This window comes from Pogona vitticeps, chromosome 1, assembly GCF_051106095.1.
Source record: "Pogona vitticeps strain Pit_001003342236 chromosome 1, PviZW2.1, whole genome shotgun sequence".
Lineage (NCBI taxonomy): Eukaryota > Metazoa > Chordata > Lepidosauria > Squamata > Agamidae > Pogona > Pogona vitticeps.
The window spans coordinates 115,159,566-115,178,783 of record NC_135783.1 but is presented as its reverse complement, the minus strand read 5'-3'; the positions used below and the strand labels follow the sequence as shown (position 1 = coordinate 115,178,783).

Below are 19,218 nucleotides of genomic sequence, written 5' to 3'. Positions count from 1 at the left end.
TGACTCTTTTTGAATTTGTTGTAATTTTTTCCCCCATTGAAATGCATTGAATAGGTTTCAATGCATTTCAATTGGGGAACCGCATTTCATTTATCAATGTTTCCTATGGCAATTTTTGCTTAAGGACGGCAATCCGTTCCCATTGGAACAGATTATCTGGTTTTCAATGCATCTCTATGGGAAAACGTGTTTCGCTTAGCAATGTTTTCCCATAGCGATGGTTTTTTTTTTTGCACCAATTAAAATCGTTAAGCGAGGCACCACTGTATAGTTTGATATTACTGTATCCTTTTGTTCTTCAAAGTCACAAGCAATATAATAATAAAAATAACAACCTTAGAACTGTGGAACTGGAAGGGACCCTGTGGATCATCAAGTCCAGCCCCTGTCAAGGAGGCACAGTGGGGAACTCAACTCCCAACCTCTGACTCCACAGCCAGAGACCTAAACCACTGAGCTATCAAGCAGTTCTATATTCAGCAAACATGGTTTGTGTGAAGCATATTAAGATGGAGCTTAACAGATTCAAACTCTGCAAAAACACTTGCGGTGTTTGTGAAAGCTGGAGAAGCAGCTTTTTTTTTCTTTAAATAAAAATCTAACATGCCCAAGAACACATTTCATCATGTACTGAATTCTCAATGAGGAGTTAGCCATCGATATATCAGTGCCCTCAATGGTTTCCACACTGACCTGAATGTGTGATTTCGAGTATTTGTGAACAAAATTCTGCTATGACAGCTGGGGCTGGTCGTTAAACACTTCTACAGTACATGATTTTAGAGATTTGTGTGTGTGTGTGTACTCTTACCTCTTACCAAAATTACTGTACTGATGGCGAAAATGTGTTGTACTGTACTCCAGGGCATTCTTGGGTCAGGATTTGCATTAAAAGTACAGGAGCAGCATCGTCAGAAACATTTTGAAAAAAGAAGAAATCCTGCTGCCAGTTTAATTCAAGTAAGTGGCAAGCAAACCAGTTTCTCAAAGTTCCTGTTAATAAATGCTACAGTCCCTGTTATGTGGGGTTAAAGGAAAATGCAGGTGTTATTTGGCTGATTCCTCGTGAGGAACCATGCTCAGAAAGTTTCTTCTTCCTAGTCCAGCTAGAGACCATATCCAGCATCAGGCTTCTACACACAGAATTACATGATCCTGGTTGTGATTACGTAATTTGCCTGGGAAACCTTGCCTGATTACCTTTTTTGAAAACAGTGAAATCTGAGGAATCTACTAATTAGGAATGGAGGTAGAATTCTGCCCCTCCTCACCTCTGGCTAAACAACTGATTAGTTTTATTGGGTGATTTTGCTTTTGGTTTTTTAGGTCTTTAACAAAATAGCCAACCCTACATGCTTATTCTTGTATGTGTCTTCTTGAACTGGAACCCTTGGGGTACATACAGTTCATCACTTGCCACTGAAATCAGCATAACATATCATGTTGATTTCAGTGTGTGTTATGCTTGTTGTACCTGATAAACTCATGATGCATTATTGTATTTTGAATAATTGTTTAAAAAAAACTGGAAGGATACAATTTATATGATGCACTGCATAACACAAATTACAATAAAGTTTCCTGAGAAAACCAGGAACTGATAACAAAATTACAGATTCATCGATGGCACAGCATATTTGCCCCCAATCAATTAATTCTCAATAGCTGAACATGAGTGTGGGCCGGAGGTTATGCATTCAGTCTGTATGAAGAGACTTCTGTCCAAAAATTCAGTACAGCAGTTTGCTACATAGATACCTAGAAGATGAGTCATGGCAACTGGACTTCTTTCTTATTAGATGTCTCCTGTTTATCATGCCACCCTTTCATCCCTTCCCAGAAAGATTAGGATCACACACACCAGAAAGACCACTGTTAATGACTGTTAATGACCCATGACAATGGGTGGAGAGGAAATGCAGAAGTGGGATTATCCCTCATCCCCAGTCCTTTGTCCTTCTAATGAGGCTATTCTGACCAGGGAGGATATATCAGGGATCTCCTACGAACTCTCAGACTGAAGAAGCTACTTAGATGAGTAGTGAAATGTTTCAACCTAAAAAGAAAGAAGTCCAGTTGCCTTGACTCAGCTTCCAGATAACCTCACCTGGATGACTGAGAATCTCCACAGATATTTTGCTACATAAAATGTGATCGTTTTCCCTTAAAATAATGGATTTATTATAAGTATTTGTATTAAGGTATAGAAGGGATCAAAGTAATTCAAAACATTAGCATATTAAATGTTTTAAATGGCTGTTTCATTGAATTATGTTTATTTTACATACAAAAATACAAGAGGTTTGACTTTGTTAATGTGACTGTAGCGTCATATGTTGTATTCCCTGGCCTTTATTCTTGCACGTTAAATCAAGGACATGCTATACTCATAATTATTATGCGCATGAACTGAGTTGTTTGTATATTTTATTTTATTTTGTTTAACATATATTGTAATAAGATCCACAAATTAACCACACACCATTGTTCCTATTCTTCCCTGCTGTATATACAATATTGCTCTTTGGAAAGTCAGATGAAATTTCTAAAACATTTTACCAGAAAACAATATTCCCAAAATATTCTGGATTATGCCCACAAAGGGCAACTGCCAAATGTCTAATCGGGGATCACAGAGCTGTCTTCCCCAGCCTGTTATTCATGTTTGTCTTGGAAGCAAATTCTGAGCAGTCAGATCATTCCCACTCGCAGAACAGACAGATAGCTGGGAGAGAAGACAACATGCCAGAATTATTTTTACCACATGAGCCTTAAAGTAATTTTATAATACCCTGTTTCCCCAAAAATAAGATCTAACCTGAAAATAAGCCCTGGTATGATTTTTTTTAGGATGCTCGTAATACAAGCCATACCCCCCAAATAAGCCCCAGTTAAGTGAAACCCCGCCTGCCACCATCGTGCAGCAACCAGAAGAAGATGACATGACTGTATTTGAATAAATGTGGATTGTTGTACATGAAAAAAATAAAACATCCCTTGAAAATAAGCCCTAATGCGTTTTTTGGAGCAAAAATTAACAGAAGACCCTGTCTTATTTTTGGGGAAACATGGTAGCAGCTCCAGTGCAGTTTCTGACTAGCACAAGCCTTTTCTCACCAGGTATGAATCCATCTTTAGTTTCTAGTAACTTATAACCAAAATATAGTTGTCAGCCGGTGGTGGTTAGCTAAAAGCTAGTATAGGTCATTAGGTTGGAGCACTATAGAGACAAAGTTGGAGTTTTAATCCCCACTGTGCCTCCAAGGATCCTTGACTACCCAGTGCACATACAATTAGTGATCTTTATAATTTTTGTAATGGTATTTTGTTTTTGTCTGCTGTCTTTCTCCCCATTGAGTTATGGGCCCTGCCACCTGTGCAGCATCTGTCAGATCTACTTTGATTTAGATTCCTATATTGGGCAGGGGGTTGGACTCCATGGTCTTATTAGCCCCTTCCCACTCAATTATTCTATGATTTTATGAGTCAGCTTGATAGCACATAATTAATTAAATGGTTAGTTAATGGCTAGGGTGTAGGGACTGCCTACACTGAATATGAGAACAGTCTAGCAGAAATTTGGTATGGAATAGCAGACTGTGCCCATGACCCCGGCTGATGGCAAAGATGACCCTCCAGGCAAGTGGAAGGGACATGTGGAAGGGACAGGATTCCAGCTTGAGATTAATGAACAAATATTCAAGGAATACTTTATTACTTTGAACAAATTCAGATCTCTGATGAACTGCACCCAAGAGTAATGAAGTAACTGGCTGAAGAAGCACTTCAAATTATGGAGGATAGTTGAAGTGCCAAATGATTGAAGGAAAACTAATGTTATCCCTATCTTTAAAAAAGGCAAAAAGGAGGAACTTGGAAACTACAGACCAGTCAGCCTGACATCAATCCCAGAAAAAAAAAACTCTAGAGCAGAATATAAAGCGGTCCCTCTGCAAGCAGCTTGAAAACAATGCACTAATAACTAGAACTTCACATGGATTTGTCAAGAATAAATCCAGACAGACTAATCTTATCTTGTTTTTGATTTGGTATCCTCCCTGGGAAGGCTGTAGACATAATGTATCTTGTCTTCAGCAAACCCATTGACAAAATGCGCCATTATATTCTGACTAGGCATGGGCTACATAAAGCAATGATCTGGTGGATACACAGTTGGTTACAGAATTGTAGACAGCGAGTGACTATCAATGTCTCCTCAAACTGGAAGGAGGTAATAAGTGGGGTACCACAAGGCTTAGTCCTGGGCCCGGTGCTCTTCAACATCTTTATTAATTACTAGGATGAAGGAGTGTAGGGAATGATTATCAAATTTGCAAAGATGCAAAATTGAGTGTAACAGCTAATACCCTGGAAGACAGAAACAACATTCAAAAAGATCTTGATAGGCTTGAGTACTGGGCTGAAAACAAAAGAATGAAATTTAACAGGGAAAAGTGCAAAGGTCTGCACCTAGGAAAAAGAACTAGAATGTACAGTTACAAGATAGGGGATACCTGGCTCAGTAATACGGCATGTGAGAAGGATTTTGGAATTGTTGTAGATCACAAGCTGAATATAAGCCAACAGTGTGAAGCAGCTGCAAAAAAATATAATAAATGCAGTTTTAGGATGCATTCATAGAAGTACAGTCTCCAAATTCCATCAATTGGAATTTCCCTCTATTCAGCACTGGTTAGACCTCATCTTGAGTACTGTGTCCAGTGCTGGATACCACACTTTAAGAAAGATGCCAAAAAACTAGAAAAAGTTCAGAGTAGAGCAACAAGGATGAGCAGGTGACTGGAAACCAAGCCCTGTGAGGACCGACTAAAAGAACTGGGCTTGTTTAGCCTTGAGAAAAGAAGACTGAGGGGAAGTATGATAGCACTCCTCAAATACTTGAAAGATTGCCCTACAGTGGATGGACAGGATCTGTTCTCAGTCATCCCAGAGTGCAGGACACGTAATAATGGACTCAATTACAGAAAGCCAAATTACAATTGAATTTTAGGAAAAATGTCCTGACTGTTAGAGTTGTGTGACAATGGAATCAATTACCTTAGGAGGTAGTGAGTACTCCAGTGCTGGAGGCATTCAAGAGAAGATTATTATTATCATTAGTTTTATTTATATGCCGCATTTCTCCCAAAAAGGGACCCAAAGCAAATTGTCAGATCTTTGATTTGTATTCCTGCACTGAGCAGGGGGCTGGACTTGATGGCCTTATAGGCCCCTTCCATCTCCATGATTCTATAAGGGGCATAGCCAGGCAAGTTACTTTGGTACATAAGACAGAAATTCATTGGTGGCATCCTCTTATACAGTCTAATTGGCATCAGGACTCATCCTACCATGAACTTTTGGAAGTCCCAGACAGACCTGGGTTTGAACCAGGCAGACTCCTTGCTATTCGAAGCAGAGCCAGCCACAGAAGAAGAGGAAGGTGGGAAGGGCTGCTCAGAAGTCTCCTTGTTTCTGGGCTGTCATTCCCAGAATTCTGCCAGGGGAAAACCCTAAAAACCCATAAATCCACTCCTAGCAATTACCACATATTCGGATGCTCAATAATGAGAAAACAGCTGGCTGTTTCTAAAAACATTATTGTAACTTACAGATTTGAAACTTCTTATTTTAAGAAATGTTTGCGTTAAAGTTATCACACAAATACTTTTTGCCCATTTTTTTCATTATATAGGCAAATTTTGAGAAATGCGTAGTTATGTGGAGTACTTTTTAAAAGTACCTGTCCCAATATATCAGGCACAGCTGAGCAATAATTATCTGTTGTTAGGAGACAATGACGAAAATTATGTCATGCTGCCTGAGCAGGTCCCTTGGAAACCTCAAGAGTGGTATGAGCTGAGTGCCTTAAACTCACAGGCCTATTGTTTTTCACTAGAGCAAACCCATACTGATGAAATACAGCTTAATAGTGCTCACAGTTATGAGTGCGGAGAGACAAAACAAAGCTCAGTCACACTCATCAAAAATGGTGCGCCAGAATACTTTCTTAAAGCCGTTTTGGCTAACATGGATGGTGGTTCTCACACATTTAAATATTTCCAACCCAGTTTTCCCTGTGCTTTGCTCGCATAACCCCACTGAACTAATGATTTAAACAGGTGTTGCGTCCATCTTGAGCCAAATCCAGATGTATTCCATCAAGATAAGGGTACTTCATTTCATACATTGTTGGCTCCTTTGTACTTTCTATTGTTTCCTCACACCAGGCTGCTTGGCGGTTTTACTCTACTGATCCCAGACGAACAAACCTGACAGCCACCTGGCGATATTATGAAAGTATTCTTCCACCCTCCAGGCATGTATCAGTGTTATGAATGATAGGAAAAAAGCCCCGACTTGTATTGGTTTACTAATATGCTTTCATTTTTTTTTGTTTCATCCCCTGCTCCCTCTTGCCTTTTGTTTTCTTTCTTTACCATATATTCTGCACGTAGTGTGTATGGCGTAGTTATGCGGCTGATGAGAAATCGGTTTCCATTGCTACCTGGAAGCCTCATTTGAAGGCCTTGCATACCTGCAGCCCTACAAAGTAGGTAAAAATAAGGCAGCTCGTGCTGTACTACATGTTTGTTTCATCTTTTTAAAAAAATCAGTTTGTGGTTCTGTCTTGTTCTTTCTCTTTCCTCCTTCCACATCCATTGCATTTTATTTGCTGTCATGAGAGAGCTCATATAATAACCTGAGCCAATTACACATCCTTGGAACTCATCACCATGTTCTTTTGCTTCTGAACTGTTCCTACAATAAGAACAGTAGAACTATTTTTATGAATTGTCAAAACCCTGCTGAAAATTAATATTGGCCTGTCACTATGCCAAAGTAAGTCACGGTCTGAGTTGGCCCCTTTGAATCAATGGATCTTTTGGAGGAGCTGACTCACCAAATCTTCATTGATTCAATGGGCCTACTCTAGTGCTGTTTACTATGCTAAGCAACAGTATTTTGGCCATTCTGATCACAACTAGGAAAAATATTTTCTTTACTTTGCTCTATGTTAATTCATTGTACTTCATATTGTTACAGATATTTATTCATTTTGGATTTATAGCAGGTTACACCTGCAGACCTCCATTGATTACTCTTTTTCCATAACTCATATTAGTTGGATGTACAAATGGAAAACAAAACAGGTTTTTCTCACGTTATAACTTGCATTTTCAGCTGCATAAATCAGCATTCTCCAATGAGATCAAAAGGAAATAATGATTTATAAAAGGAAACATTTTTGTGCTCAGCATTTAGATTTTTAAAAGTCTAAGCAATTCAGGAGGTTGATACATTTTGCCAGTTCATTCTGTGGTTGTATGTGCTAAGCACGCTGAGCATGCCTTGATGTGGTATATGCAGGGGTATAGAGACCTTTCCAATAGTTTAAATTGCTGTACATATTTCAGTTGAAGTAAATATTTACAGTGAGTTAAATATTTACTGTAACTGAAATATTTAATTTAAACTGTTGGAAAGGTCTCTATACCCCTGCAGAAAAATATGTTTATTTGAGATCCTCAGATTTCTTTTCATTCTGATTGAAATATATGACTGAATGTAAGGAAACATGGGGCAGACAAACATGCGATTCAGATATGCCAGGGCAGAGGATTGCACATCAGCCCAGTCTCCACTGGATTGGATTCAAACCTGCTCCTGTGAAAATGGAAAGACTTATTCTGGGCATGGGTGGAACTAGGGCCCCCTCTGGAGGTAATATCAAGGCACCGATTTTTGTCACTTATCCTGTGCCAGTGATCAGTAACACCTCCTAAGTTGCTTTGGAGCAGCGTAAATTTCCAGGAAAAATGAGGACCAAAGTGGATTGGAGCAATTAGCAAATTTTCTCTCTCCTCAAGAGGAATCAGATTTGTAGAATTCTACCCCGTACAATTAAGGATCCAATCTATTGTTTCCGGAAATGAATTATTTTGAAGATATGTAAATAGTTAAGTGAACAGTCTGTTTAAATGTTATTGCAATGCAGTGCTGGTCAAGGATGATAGAATGTTGAAAATTATCAGTTTTCAATCTTTTGATATCACATCTCTGTTTCAATTATTAAGTCAAACCAATGTCATTACTGCTTCTGTACCTGTGTAATAAAAAGCCCTAACTGCTTTCTTTTTTCTTTATTATGAGCACTGCATCTTGCCTCGTATATGTTTTGCATCCAGTTCATTCCGTGGTTGTATCTGCTGAGCACGCTGAGCATGCCTTGATATGGTGTGATCATTTTCTGATATACTGTCATTATGATTCCTTGCTTAGATGTTTTGTACTTGCTTTAGAAAGTGTTACCATTAAACCTATTAATTTAATTAACACATCCTGCTATAATAGAATACATATCTAATAATATATGTAATCGTATTATGATGAATACTGGGAGCATAACTATTTTTTTTACTCCCCAAACCTTTTCTCTTCCATTTTGTCACGTGAAGGAAAGAACAAGGTGAAGCGTCTGGCAGGTTTGTAGTATTTCTACACATATTGCTTTCAATCTAAAATGTCATTTAAGACTGTGTGCCCATCTTTCAGACTGCAAGTTCAAAATACATTAAGATTTTGTTGAATAAACACCATGCTTGGATCCAGCTGTGGGAATGAAAAAAAGTACAGAATTCTAACTTTCTTAGTCGAATTATTATTGTAAAGGCAACAGAATGCTATTCAACATCAAGATGTCCACAAGATTTTCTACCTAATACTAGATTCTATAATAACACGAGTGAATACACCATATAATATAGTGAATATTATACTGGAAGGGCAGGAACAAGGATGGGTCAGATTTGGACTTGGAAAAAAGTAAGAGGTGGATTGTCCCTAATGAAAAATGAAAATGACAGTCTGTACAAAGAGGGTGATAATTTTTAGATGATGCATTTTAAAAACATTTTAAAGTCTGCCTACTCAGTTCTGCTGATCTATTTCTGGATACATTATTTTATATCTAGCAATTGGATTTAGGCCTTTATTTATTTATTTCAAGTCAAAATCCAATCACTAGTCCTAACTAGAGAGGATCCGCTGAATGATTAAAGCCAGTGCTTCTGATCTAAAAACCCCTGATGATTCAGTGGGTCTCCTCTAGTTGGGATTAGGAATTGTATTTACAAAGACCTAAAATGTGACAGAAGTGTCTCCATGTTTACACATTCCAGGTAGTTGCAAGGCTTTTATTTTGCACTTCCATCTTCTATACTTTTACTTCCATGGGTATGTGAAAATGGAAATGCAGGCATCCTTTCCCAGTCCTGCTATCGCCAAGTTATTCTCGGCTTCTATGTCAGAGGTACTGTATTTCTGATTACCTAACACTAAATGGACAAAACTGCTATGGCTTTAATATACCATTGCTCCCTTTCTGTATAATAAGAGAATGATCATCAGATTTTGAGCAGTGAGAAAGTTTTGAAGGGCCCAATTACATGGAACTTGATAGCCACAATCAGTCACTTCTACTGTAGCAGCATTTCTTACGTGACTATAATCATGCCTAATTAGGCTAAGAATGCTAATATATTGGTAAGTCATATATATATTGCATATACTAAATTAAATTTGTCTGGACTATCTCACTACAGATGTTGCTACAGATATTATAGCACATTCCTTGGCATCAACATTCCCTCTAATTTTCCACTAGTGCTGGGTGAGGGTCCTGCCCTGTGTCCACGGGCTTGCTTGAGGCTGTGACCAACAGCAAATGGGTGGCAACACTGGCTCAGCTGTGTGGCAGTGATGCAACACTGTGCAACCACACAGCTTAGAGGGAACGTCGCGTGGCAGGCTTGCTTGCTCATGACTTAGAATCAACAAAAATGAACCACATACTCCATATAGGCTCTTTTACTGCTGTTTGCACAAGCTAACTGTTGGTTGGATACAAATTAGTTGTTCCATCACTAGCAACTGATCAAAGGCCCCATCCAGACAAGCTATTGCTCTGGATTAATCTGGATTGGAACTGTGATTCCTTTCCCATATGACCTGGATTTGTTCATGCCAAACTTCCATACTTGTAGTCAGTTTTCCCTCAATGTAATCCACATCCCCCTCTCACGGATTGCTGCCTTGTTGTGGTGAAGGGGCTTGAGTAATTCAGATAAGTTATGGGCTATGCTGTGCAGGGCCACCCAAGATGGACAGGTCATAGTGGAGAATTCTGACTAAACATGATCCACCTGGAGCAAGAACTGGCAAACCACTCCAGTATCTTTGCCAAGAAAACCCCATGAACAGAAACAAAAGGCTAAAAGATATGACACTGGTAGATGAATCCCTCAGGTTGGAAGGTGTCCAGCATGGTACTGAGGAAGAGTGGAGGACAAGGACAAGTAGCTGCAGAGCTAATGAAGAGGTTGGGCCAAAGCCGAAAGGACGCTCAGCTGTGGATGTGCCTGGAAGTGAAAGGAAAGTCCGATGCTGCAAAGAAAAATACTGCATAGGAACCTGGAATGTAAGATCTATGAACCTTGGTAAGATGGATATGGTCAAACAGAAGATGGCAAGAATAAACATTGGCATCCTGGGCGCCAGTGAACTAAAATGGACAGGAATTGATGAATTCAATTCAGATGATTATCATATCTACTATTGTGGGCAAGAATCATATAGAAGAAATGGAGTAGCCCTCTTAGTCAACAAAAGAGTGGAAAAAGCTGTACTGGGATACAATCTCAAAAATGACAGAATGATTTCAATACGAATCCAGGGCTAACCTTTCAACATCACAGTAATCCAACTATATGCACCAACCACCAATGCTGAAGAGGCTGAAACTGACCAATTCTATGAAGACTTGCAACACCTTCCAGAACTGACACGAAAGACAGATGTTCTTCTCATTATAGGGGATTGAAATACTAAAGTAGGAAGCCAAAAGATAAAAGGAACCACGGGTAAGTTTGGCCTTGGAGTTCAAAACCAAGCAGGGCAAAGGCTAATAGAGTTTCGTCAAGAGAACAAGCTGGTCATCAAACACTGTTTTCCAACAACACAAGAGGGGACTTTACACATGGACATCACCAGATGGGCAATACCATAATCAGATTGATTATATTCTCTGCAGCCAAAGATGGAGAAGCTCTATACAGTCAGCAAAAACAAGACCTGGAGCCGATTGTGGCTCTGATCATTAGCTTCTTATAGCAAAATTCAAGCTTAAACTGAAGAAAGTAGGAAAAACCACTGGGCTAGTGAAGTAGAATCTAAACGTAATCCCTTATGGACACACAGTGGAAGTGAAGAACAGATTTAAGGAACTCGATTTGGTGGACAGAGTGCCTGAAGAACTATGAATGGAGGCTCGTAATATCATACAGGAGGCAGCAATAAAAACCATCCCAAAGAAAAGGAAATGCAAAAAAGCCAAGTGGCTATCCAACGAGGCCTTACAAATAGAGAAGAGATGGGAAACAAAATGCAACAGAGATAGGGAAAATTACAGAAAATTAAATGCAGACTTCCAAAGAATAGCAAGGACAGACAAGAGGGGCTTCTTAAATGAACAGTGCAAAGAAATAGAGGAAAATAATAGAAAGGAGAAAGCTAGAGATCTGTTTTAAAAAAATAGAGATATTAAAGGAACCTTTTGTGCAAAGATGGACATAAAAAAGGTCAAAAATGGTAGGGACCTTACAAAGCAGAAGACATCAAGAAGAGGTGGCAATATAATAGAGGAATTATACCAGAAAGATTTGGATATCCCGGACAACCCAGATAGTGTGTTTGAGCCAGACCATCCTCGAGAGTGAAGTCAAGTGGGCCTTAGAAAGCATGGCTAACAAGGCCAGTGGAGGTGATGGCATTCCAGTTGAACTATTTAAAATCTTAAAAGATGACGCTGTTAAGGTCCTACACTCAATATGCCAGCAAGTTTGGAAAACTTAGCAGTGGCCAGAGGATTGGAAAATATCAGTCTAAATCCCAATCCCAAAGAAGGGCAGTGCCAAAGAATGCTCCAACTACCATACAATTGCACTCATTTCACACGCTAGCAAGGTTATGCTCAAAATCCTCCAAGGTAGGCTTCAGCAGTATGTAGACCAAGAACTCCCAGAAGTACAAGCTGGATTTCAAAGGGGCAGAGCAACTAGAGACCAAATTGCTAACATTCACTGGATTATGGTGTGCCTCGATTTACAAACTTAATTGGTTCAGGAAGATGGGCGTAAATCAAAATGGCCATAAATCGAAGCACCATTTCCCATTGAAATGCATTGAAATGCAATTAATCCATTCTGGCTGAAGAAAATAATCACAAAAAAAAAAATCACTGCAAGACTCATTGGAAACACGATTAATCCGTTCAGGCTGAAGGGGGGGGGAAGCAATCAAACATGCAAGACCCATCAGAAATGCACATAAAACAAAGGGACCAGGTCCAAAATGCTTAGAGAACAAAGGGAGCAGTTTGGAAATGCAAAGGGCCAGGTCCAAAATACAGAGAAAAAAGGGACCAGGTCCGAAATGCACAGAAAACAAAGGAAAAAGCAAAGGAAGCATGCAAGACCCATCGGAAATGGGCGGGAACCCAAAAAAGCAACCAACCCCCCAAGACCCATCGGAAATGGGTAAAAACACTCCAAAAGGAAACAAACCCCCCAAGACCTTCCCAGCACAGAAACTTAACCCCCCCAGCCCAAAACCACACTGCAAAAACACCCAAAACAGTTTTTAAAAAGCAGAAAACAGCAACTTACCTTACCAGGCAGCCTCCTCCGATCACACAGACTCTAACTGCTGGGGCAAAAGAGCTACAAAGAAGCAGCCTTGTCACCACCTACAGTTAGAAATTTGAATTTCCTGCCTTTTCCCCTGCCTTTTTCTGTTCGTTAAGTGGAAACTTCGGTTGCAAGTAGAAGCACAATTTTGCAGCCAGAGCTGGTCGTAACTCAAAATGGTTGTAAGTAGGGACGTTCGTAAGTTGAGGCACCATTGTACTTCTGCTTCATTGACTACACGAAAGCTTTTGACTGTGTGGACCACAGCAAACTATGGCAAGTCCATAAAGAAATGGGAGTGCCTGACCGCCTTATCTATCTCCTGAGAAATCTATAAATGGGACAGGAAGCAACAGTTAGAACTGGACATGGAACAACTGATTGGTTCAAAATTGGGAAAGGAGTACAGTGGTGCCTCACTTAACGAGCGCACCGTATAACGATGAAATCGCATAGCGATCCGTTTTTTCGGATCGCTAATGCGATCGCTCAATGTTTTTTTCATGGGGAAAAATTCACTTTGCGAAGACCGGTAAGCGTTTCGCTTACCGATCTTCGCAAAACGACCCCCACCGATCAGCTGTTCGGCGGCCAAAATGGCCGCCGGAAGCCGGGAAATGGCCCAAAATGGCCGCGCACAGCGTTTTCGCGCCCTCGTTAAGCGAGGCGAGGGCGCGAAAATGGCTGCCGGCCATCCTGAAGCATCGCTGAACGGTGAGTATTTGGCCCATTTGGAACGCATTAACGATGTTTAATGCATTCCAATGGAAATCGCTGCCCCGTTCAGCGATGCTTCAGCATAGCGAAGGTTAATCCGGAACGGATTAACCTCGCTATGCGAGGCACCACTGTACTTTGGCCATCTCATGAGAAGAGAAGACTCCCTGGAAAAGACCTTGATGTTAGGAAAGTGTGAAGGCAAGAGGAGAAGGGGACAACAGAGGACGAGATGGTTGGATGGTGTCATCGAAGCTACCAACATGAATTTGACCAAACTCCAGGAGACAATGGAAGACAGGAGGCCATGGAGGGCCAGGGGTCACGAAGAGTCGGACATGACTAAATGACTAAACAACAAAAATCCACATCAAGAGGTACCACAGCATCCCCTTCCCTCCCCCCCATTCCTCTGCCTCCTCCTTCCTCCATGTCCTCTATACTCTTCACCGTGTTTACATCCTTTGTCTGTTCCTTTTCCTTGATGTTTCTTGATTTGGGAGTAGAAGTTTCCATTTTGTTAAGGGATGTTGATTCTTCTTAATGTGAAGAGCAGTCATCAGAGTTTGAAAGAGAGTTAACAGCTACTAGCTCCTTTCTTTTTTTTCTGGTAGGACTGCCTGCTACTTTGACCAAGCCAGGGCAAGCAGAGGGCAAGAAGGGAAAGCACAGGGCAAGAAGGGAAAAAACCCTCCCCACTGTTGAAAGAGGCAGCCACATGCCATGCTAAGGGGAACATTCTCACAGCTGATATCATAGATGATGATGGGGGAGTTCAAATTTTACACATTCCCATAGGACCCAAACTTTTTCAATAGAAAATAACAGGTGGAGGATGTCAGATCTGGAAAAAAACAGGCTGCAATTTTTAAAAAAAGGTTAATGTGGCTCTATTAAATTAATCCACACCAATGGGCAACTGAACTCCCTCTTAAATAGATGCTAAGTATTAGATCCAACGTTCCCTCTAAGCTGTGTGGATGCATTAGTGCCACACACCTGCAGCTAGTGTTGCCAATCACGTGGTTCCAGTCGTGGCCGGATCTTTGCACATGCAAGATGGGGTTTTCACTCAGTGCTGGTGGACAATTAGAGGGAACATTGATTGGATCCCAGTTAATAAAGTCAAGATTAGATTGCAGATTATTTCCTCCTAATATCCTTCAGCATCAGTTCCATACCAGAGAGATTTATATATAATTAATAATTTGTTATAATATAAATTTGTAAGTTTATGATTTTTCATTTTTTATTTCAGATATTTGTAACTTTTGAGTTTAACCACATTTTTCAATATGAACAGCCATACTAAGCTCTCCTAAGGAGGGCTACGATATACATCAAATTGCTATTAAGTGAAGTCTGATTTTTGTCATGTATCTATGGTTAAATCAAACTGAGATATAGGTGTAGTAGTAGATCAGGGGTAGGAATCATGCAGCCTATATGTTATGCCTCCCCAAAGACTGCCTTCCAGATCTCAATCTGAAAACAATCCAAAACAATGAAGAATTTTACCTATGGAAACAAAGTTTTTTGGCCTAAAACAAGATGTACCCCATAGGCTGTATTTTGAGATAAAACAGAAGTGACCAGTCAGTAAAGTGAAACAGCACTTCAGCGTTAAAATTGTAGTCTGTGAAATCTCCCACTAATTCCACGAATCCTTTTTGTCTGACACCATACCCTTTTCCAGTGGACATTCATATAAAATGAGGGCACAGCTAAACTGCTGAATTAAATTGGGAGCTGGTTTGGGTTTTTTTTAGAAATCAATATTAACATCAGATGGCTTTTGTGTTGGTGTGTGCATCCTCATGGAAACTGCACCACCTCTCATGCCTTGCCTCTATGTTGTAAGTAGATGGGGGGCAGTGTTTTCTAGTTTTCCACTTGGTGAAAACTTTTCTCAGGAGGTGGGGTGGCTAGGTGGCAGCGGCTGCTCCTTGCTCTGAAGACCAACTATCCTGCTTTGTCCAACCACTGGCACTCCATGGATCCAAGAGGGAAGACACAGTTCACGTCTGGGCAAGGAAGAGTTTCCAGGAAGTGGTTGGGGAAGCAAAAATACAAGTTTAGAATAGCTGCAGGGGTGGCAGTGGCAAGTGGCTATGAGAGGCAGCGAGTGCGAGGATAGGCAGGCGCAGCAAATTCATTGCATTTAAGGCTTTTTCCTGCACCTGCCATCCCTCACGCTAGCTGCCTGTCACAACCACTTACTGCCACTGCTGCCAGTGTTCATTTTTAATTTCCTTCAAACTGTGATAGCGCTATTTCAGTTTTATTTATTTATTTATTTATTTATTTATTTATTTATTTATTTATTTATTTATTTATTTATTTATTTATTTATTGACAGACAGACAGACAGACAGACAGACAGACAGATAGATAGATAGATAGATAGATAGATAGATAGATAGATAGATAGATAGATAGATAGATAGATAGATAGATAGATAGATAGATAGATAGATAGATAGATAGATAGATAGATAGATAGATAGATAGATAGATAGAGCAGGCAGGCACAGGGTCCAACCTCTAATGCAACAATCTTAAAAGTTGTGTAGGCCCCTCAACTGAAAGATAACACAGCTTTAAAACAGATAAAAAGTTGTCCAAAGAGGACACACACACCAACCCAAAAACTACATGACTTCCTCGTGACTTTAAACCAACTTCAATAACACTGAACCATCACCCAATTTACTTCAATTGTGTAACCACACCCTAAAACAGCAGGATACTTTTTCCGTGCATCTTAAGTGCAGTTTAAACTCTTGTCTCAGCAGTTGCTGTGTGTGGCCTGGCCATTTCTTTTGTGAACTCTATTTCTCCATACGTGGCTAAATATTTGCGATTATATATTTTATTGTTCTATACCACAGTTAAATGGATAGCTCTGTCTTTGGTCACAAACCATAGGCAAATAGTACCCAGGAACACCCTGCAGAGTCTTTCAGAGTCTTTCAAGCAACTAATTAATAGTAACTGGCGTATCTGAAATGCAGACTGCTTTTCTAATAACTTTTCAACACCCCACCCCTTCTGCTGGATGTTACATACTTATGAGTACATATTTCATATAAATTTCCTATATTTTATGGAAAGGGGAACCTAATTATTGTATATAGTCAAGTGTAAATATTCTGTCCAAATGCCCTTCTATATTTTCTTATATGCAGATTATAAATAGATTATTATTTCTGCATGTTCTGGATAAAATTCATCAGATAAAATCCTTTTGGTGTAACTTGCACCACGTAAGACTAATTATGTCATCAGCAGTGAAGATTTTTCTCAAATTAAACATTTCCAACTTCTGTCCTGAGTCTCCTGAAGCTCCAATATAATCTCTTTCATTTTTGAGAAGCTGTGGGGGTCATGAGGCTGGAGGGAGAAGACTTTTAATTCCCCACTGCTGGGATGGCTTTATTGGTGTCATCCCAACAATTAATTATTTTCAGTAATTAAAGACTCTGCCCTGTTGTCATGTCACCCCCCCCCCCACAACTTCCTGATGATGAAAGGGATTACACAGGGGTCGTAGGAGATTCCGAACAGAACTCAGAAATCTTTAATTTCCAAACAAAAATCTCTGTTACTGATGACATCATCAGACACACAGCATAATTTACACCAACAGGATTTCAGTCAGCACAAGGTTTGTTCAGGAAATAGCGCAACCTACATCCCCCATACAATTTATGCGCAAAGTTTAAAGAGGTTATAAAACTACTCAGAACTGTCAGCAGAGAAATGAATCTTGTTCTTTCAGGAAGGTAGGTTTTTATCACCCTGTTATACTGAAGAAATACATTCCGATCTTGGATGTTTATTTGGAAAGTTCCCATTACACCATGCAAGAGTCTCAACTGGATGTTCAGAAAAAAGGCCAGTATTTTAAGTGATCTGTTTAAATAAATTTCCAAAGTTCTTTTGTCTGACACAGCAAACTTGCATTGGGAATGTTAATTGTTACTCATCTAGCTTGTTGACTGAAAAGAAAATCGGTATTAATCTTACATAGCTTCCATAGAAAACCTAAACCATGTCCTCACATAAAATGCTTAGTAATATGATCCTCTATTTCCCCTCGCTCCTAGTAAGCTTTATAGTAATAAACAGAAGCTCTTCAGGATGTACACCACTCGGAAATATAGGTATCCAGCATCCTGTCTATTCACATGATATTTGGGAATGCCAACTAACTTCAGGTGCATGGAGTTTATTTCCTCTTCTTAATGCTTTACAGTATTTACTCCTCAGTAGGTTCTTTCATGATTTGGGCTGGGTTCTTCTCCTTAGCAAAACTGCTTGTAGTTTTCCTTGTTGCTTGCTGCTTGCAATTAAAAAAATAGCAGAACACATTGCCTGCTATCATTCTGTGTAGCAATATCTTAAATACCCTACCTGTGCAGTGGGACAACTGCAGTGATTTAGTGTGCCAATGTGAAAAGATTAGTTGCCTCTTTTTTATGCTAAACGCTTGAGCTGAGATTGTGTGAGATTCCAAAATTTGTGACAAAAATTGTTTTAGACTTCCACATTGTTTGGCTATAAAATCAAGACAATATAATCAAATACCATCATCTGTGAAGCAGGTATGATGGTAAGAATTCTAGAAATCTGAAGGATCTCTCTGGCCTTGTTTCTTTGGACTGTGATAGACCAACTTCAGTGTACAGTAAAGCATGTCAAAGCAATGCTGCAATTGGAATCTATTGACCTCTTTGTAATTTACTAAAAATAATCTGAAAAGTTCTCTTAGAAAGCATTCCTCACAATTAACTGCATCCATTTTTAAGACACAGATAAGAAAAATCATAAACATCAGCATGTAAATAAATAACAAATATCAGCATGCAGTCAGACAGCAGTGGGTTGGGGGCTAGTCCATGTTTTGCACCGAGTGTCATATGCATGACTATATGCCTCTTGGGCAAAAGTCATAGGTGTGTCCTCGTTGCAAGGAGCTCCAAGAACTCAGGGAATGGGTTTGCTCCCTTGAGATCTTGGTTGCTGACCAGGAGAAGCAGAGACAGGGACCACGGAGAGACTTCCAGGGACCTTCAGGCATCGTCCCCAGCTCCTCAGCTCTTGGGATGGGAAGTCTCCAAGCTGGAGGATGCCAATCTGGACAAGAGGGAAACCATCCCCTAGAGGGGACCCCTTCTACAGGTGACAGGCCCATATCCCGTTGCACTGAGGATTCTCCTCGTGGGGAGGGGGAAGGGAGCTTCTGGTAGTGGGTGATTCAATTATGGACATAGAGCAAAGAATCTGTGGTGGTTGTGAGGACCCCACAGTGACTTGCCTGCCTGGCGCAAAGGCTGCGGACATCACATCTCATCTGGATACTCGTAGTCTGGTAGAGAGTGCTGGGGAACGTTTTGGAGCAAGCCGGGCCTGTACAAGAAGGATGGGCTTCACTTCAGTGAACACGGAACCAGATTGCTGGTGCACAACATTAAAAAGGTGGCAGAGCAGCTTTTAAACTGAATCCCAGGGGAAAGCCGACAGGAGCCGAGCGGCGTCTGGTTCAGGATTCCTCGTCCCTGTGAAATGAGGGTGGAGAAGGTAGAGAACCACAACGTGATGACAGTGTAGGAATTAGGACTGGGAGCACGATGGGACGTGATAGTTGGTTCAGTGGAATGAGAATGTCAAAGAAGGGGTAGAATCCAGCAGAATCGGCAGCAGGTCTGACACCATCATAGAATCACTGTGGGTTAAACTTTCAGACCCAAAG

General features: G+C 40.3%; 1 protein-coding gene across 1 annotated transcript in view; it reads left to right on the top strand.

Moving 5' to 3' along the window:
- Window positions 1–19,218, top strand: part of KCNQ5 (potassium voltage-gated channel subfamily Q member 5) — a 399,647-nt gene that overhangs the window by 346,070 nt on the left and 34,359 nt on the right. Inside the window, exons 7-9 of the mRNA XM_020785853.3 lie at window positions 865–960; window positions 6,459–6,553; window positions 8,460–8,486. Coding sequence (XP_020641512.3) covers window positions 865–960; window positions 6,459–6,553; window positions 8,460–8,486 — 218 coding nt within the window. The remainder of the gene's footprint in view (window positions 1–864; window positions 961–6,458; window positions 6,554–8,459; window positions 8,487–19,218) is intronic.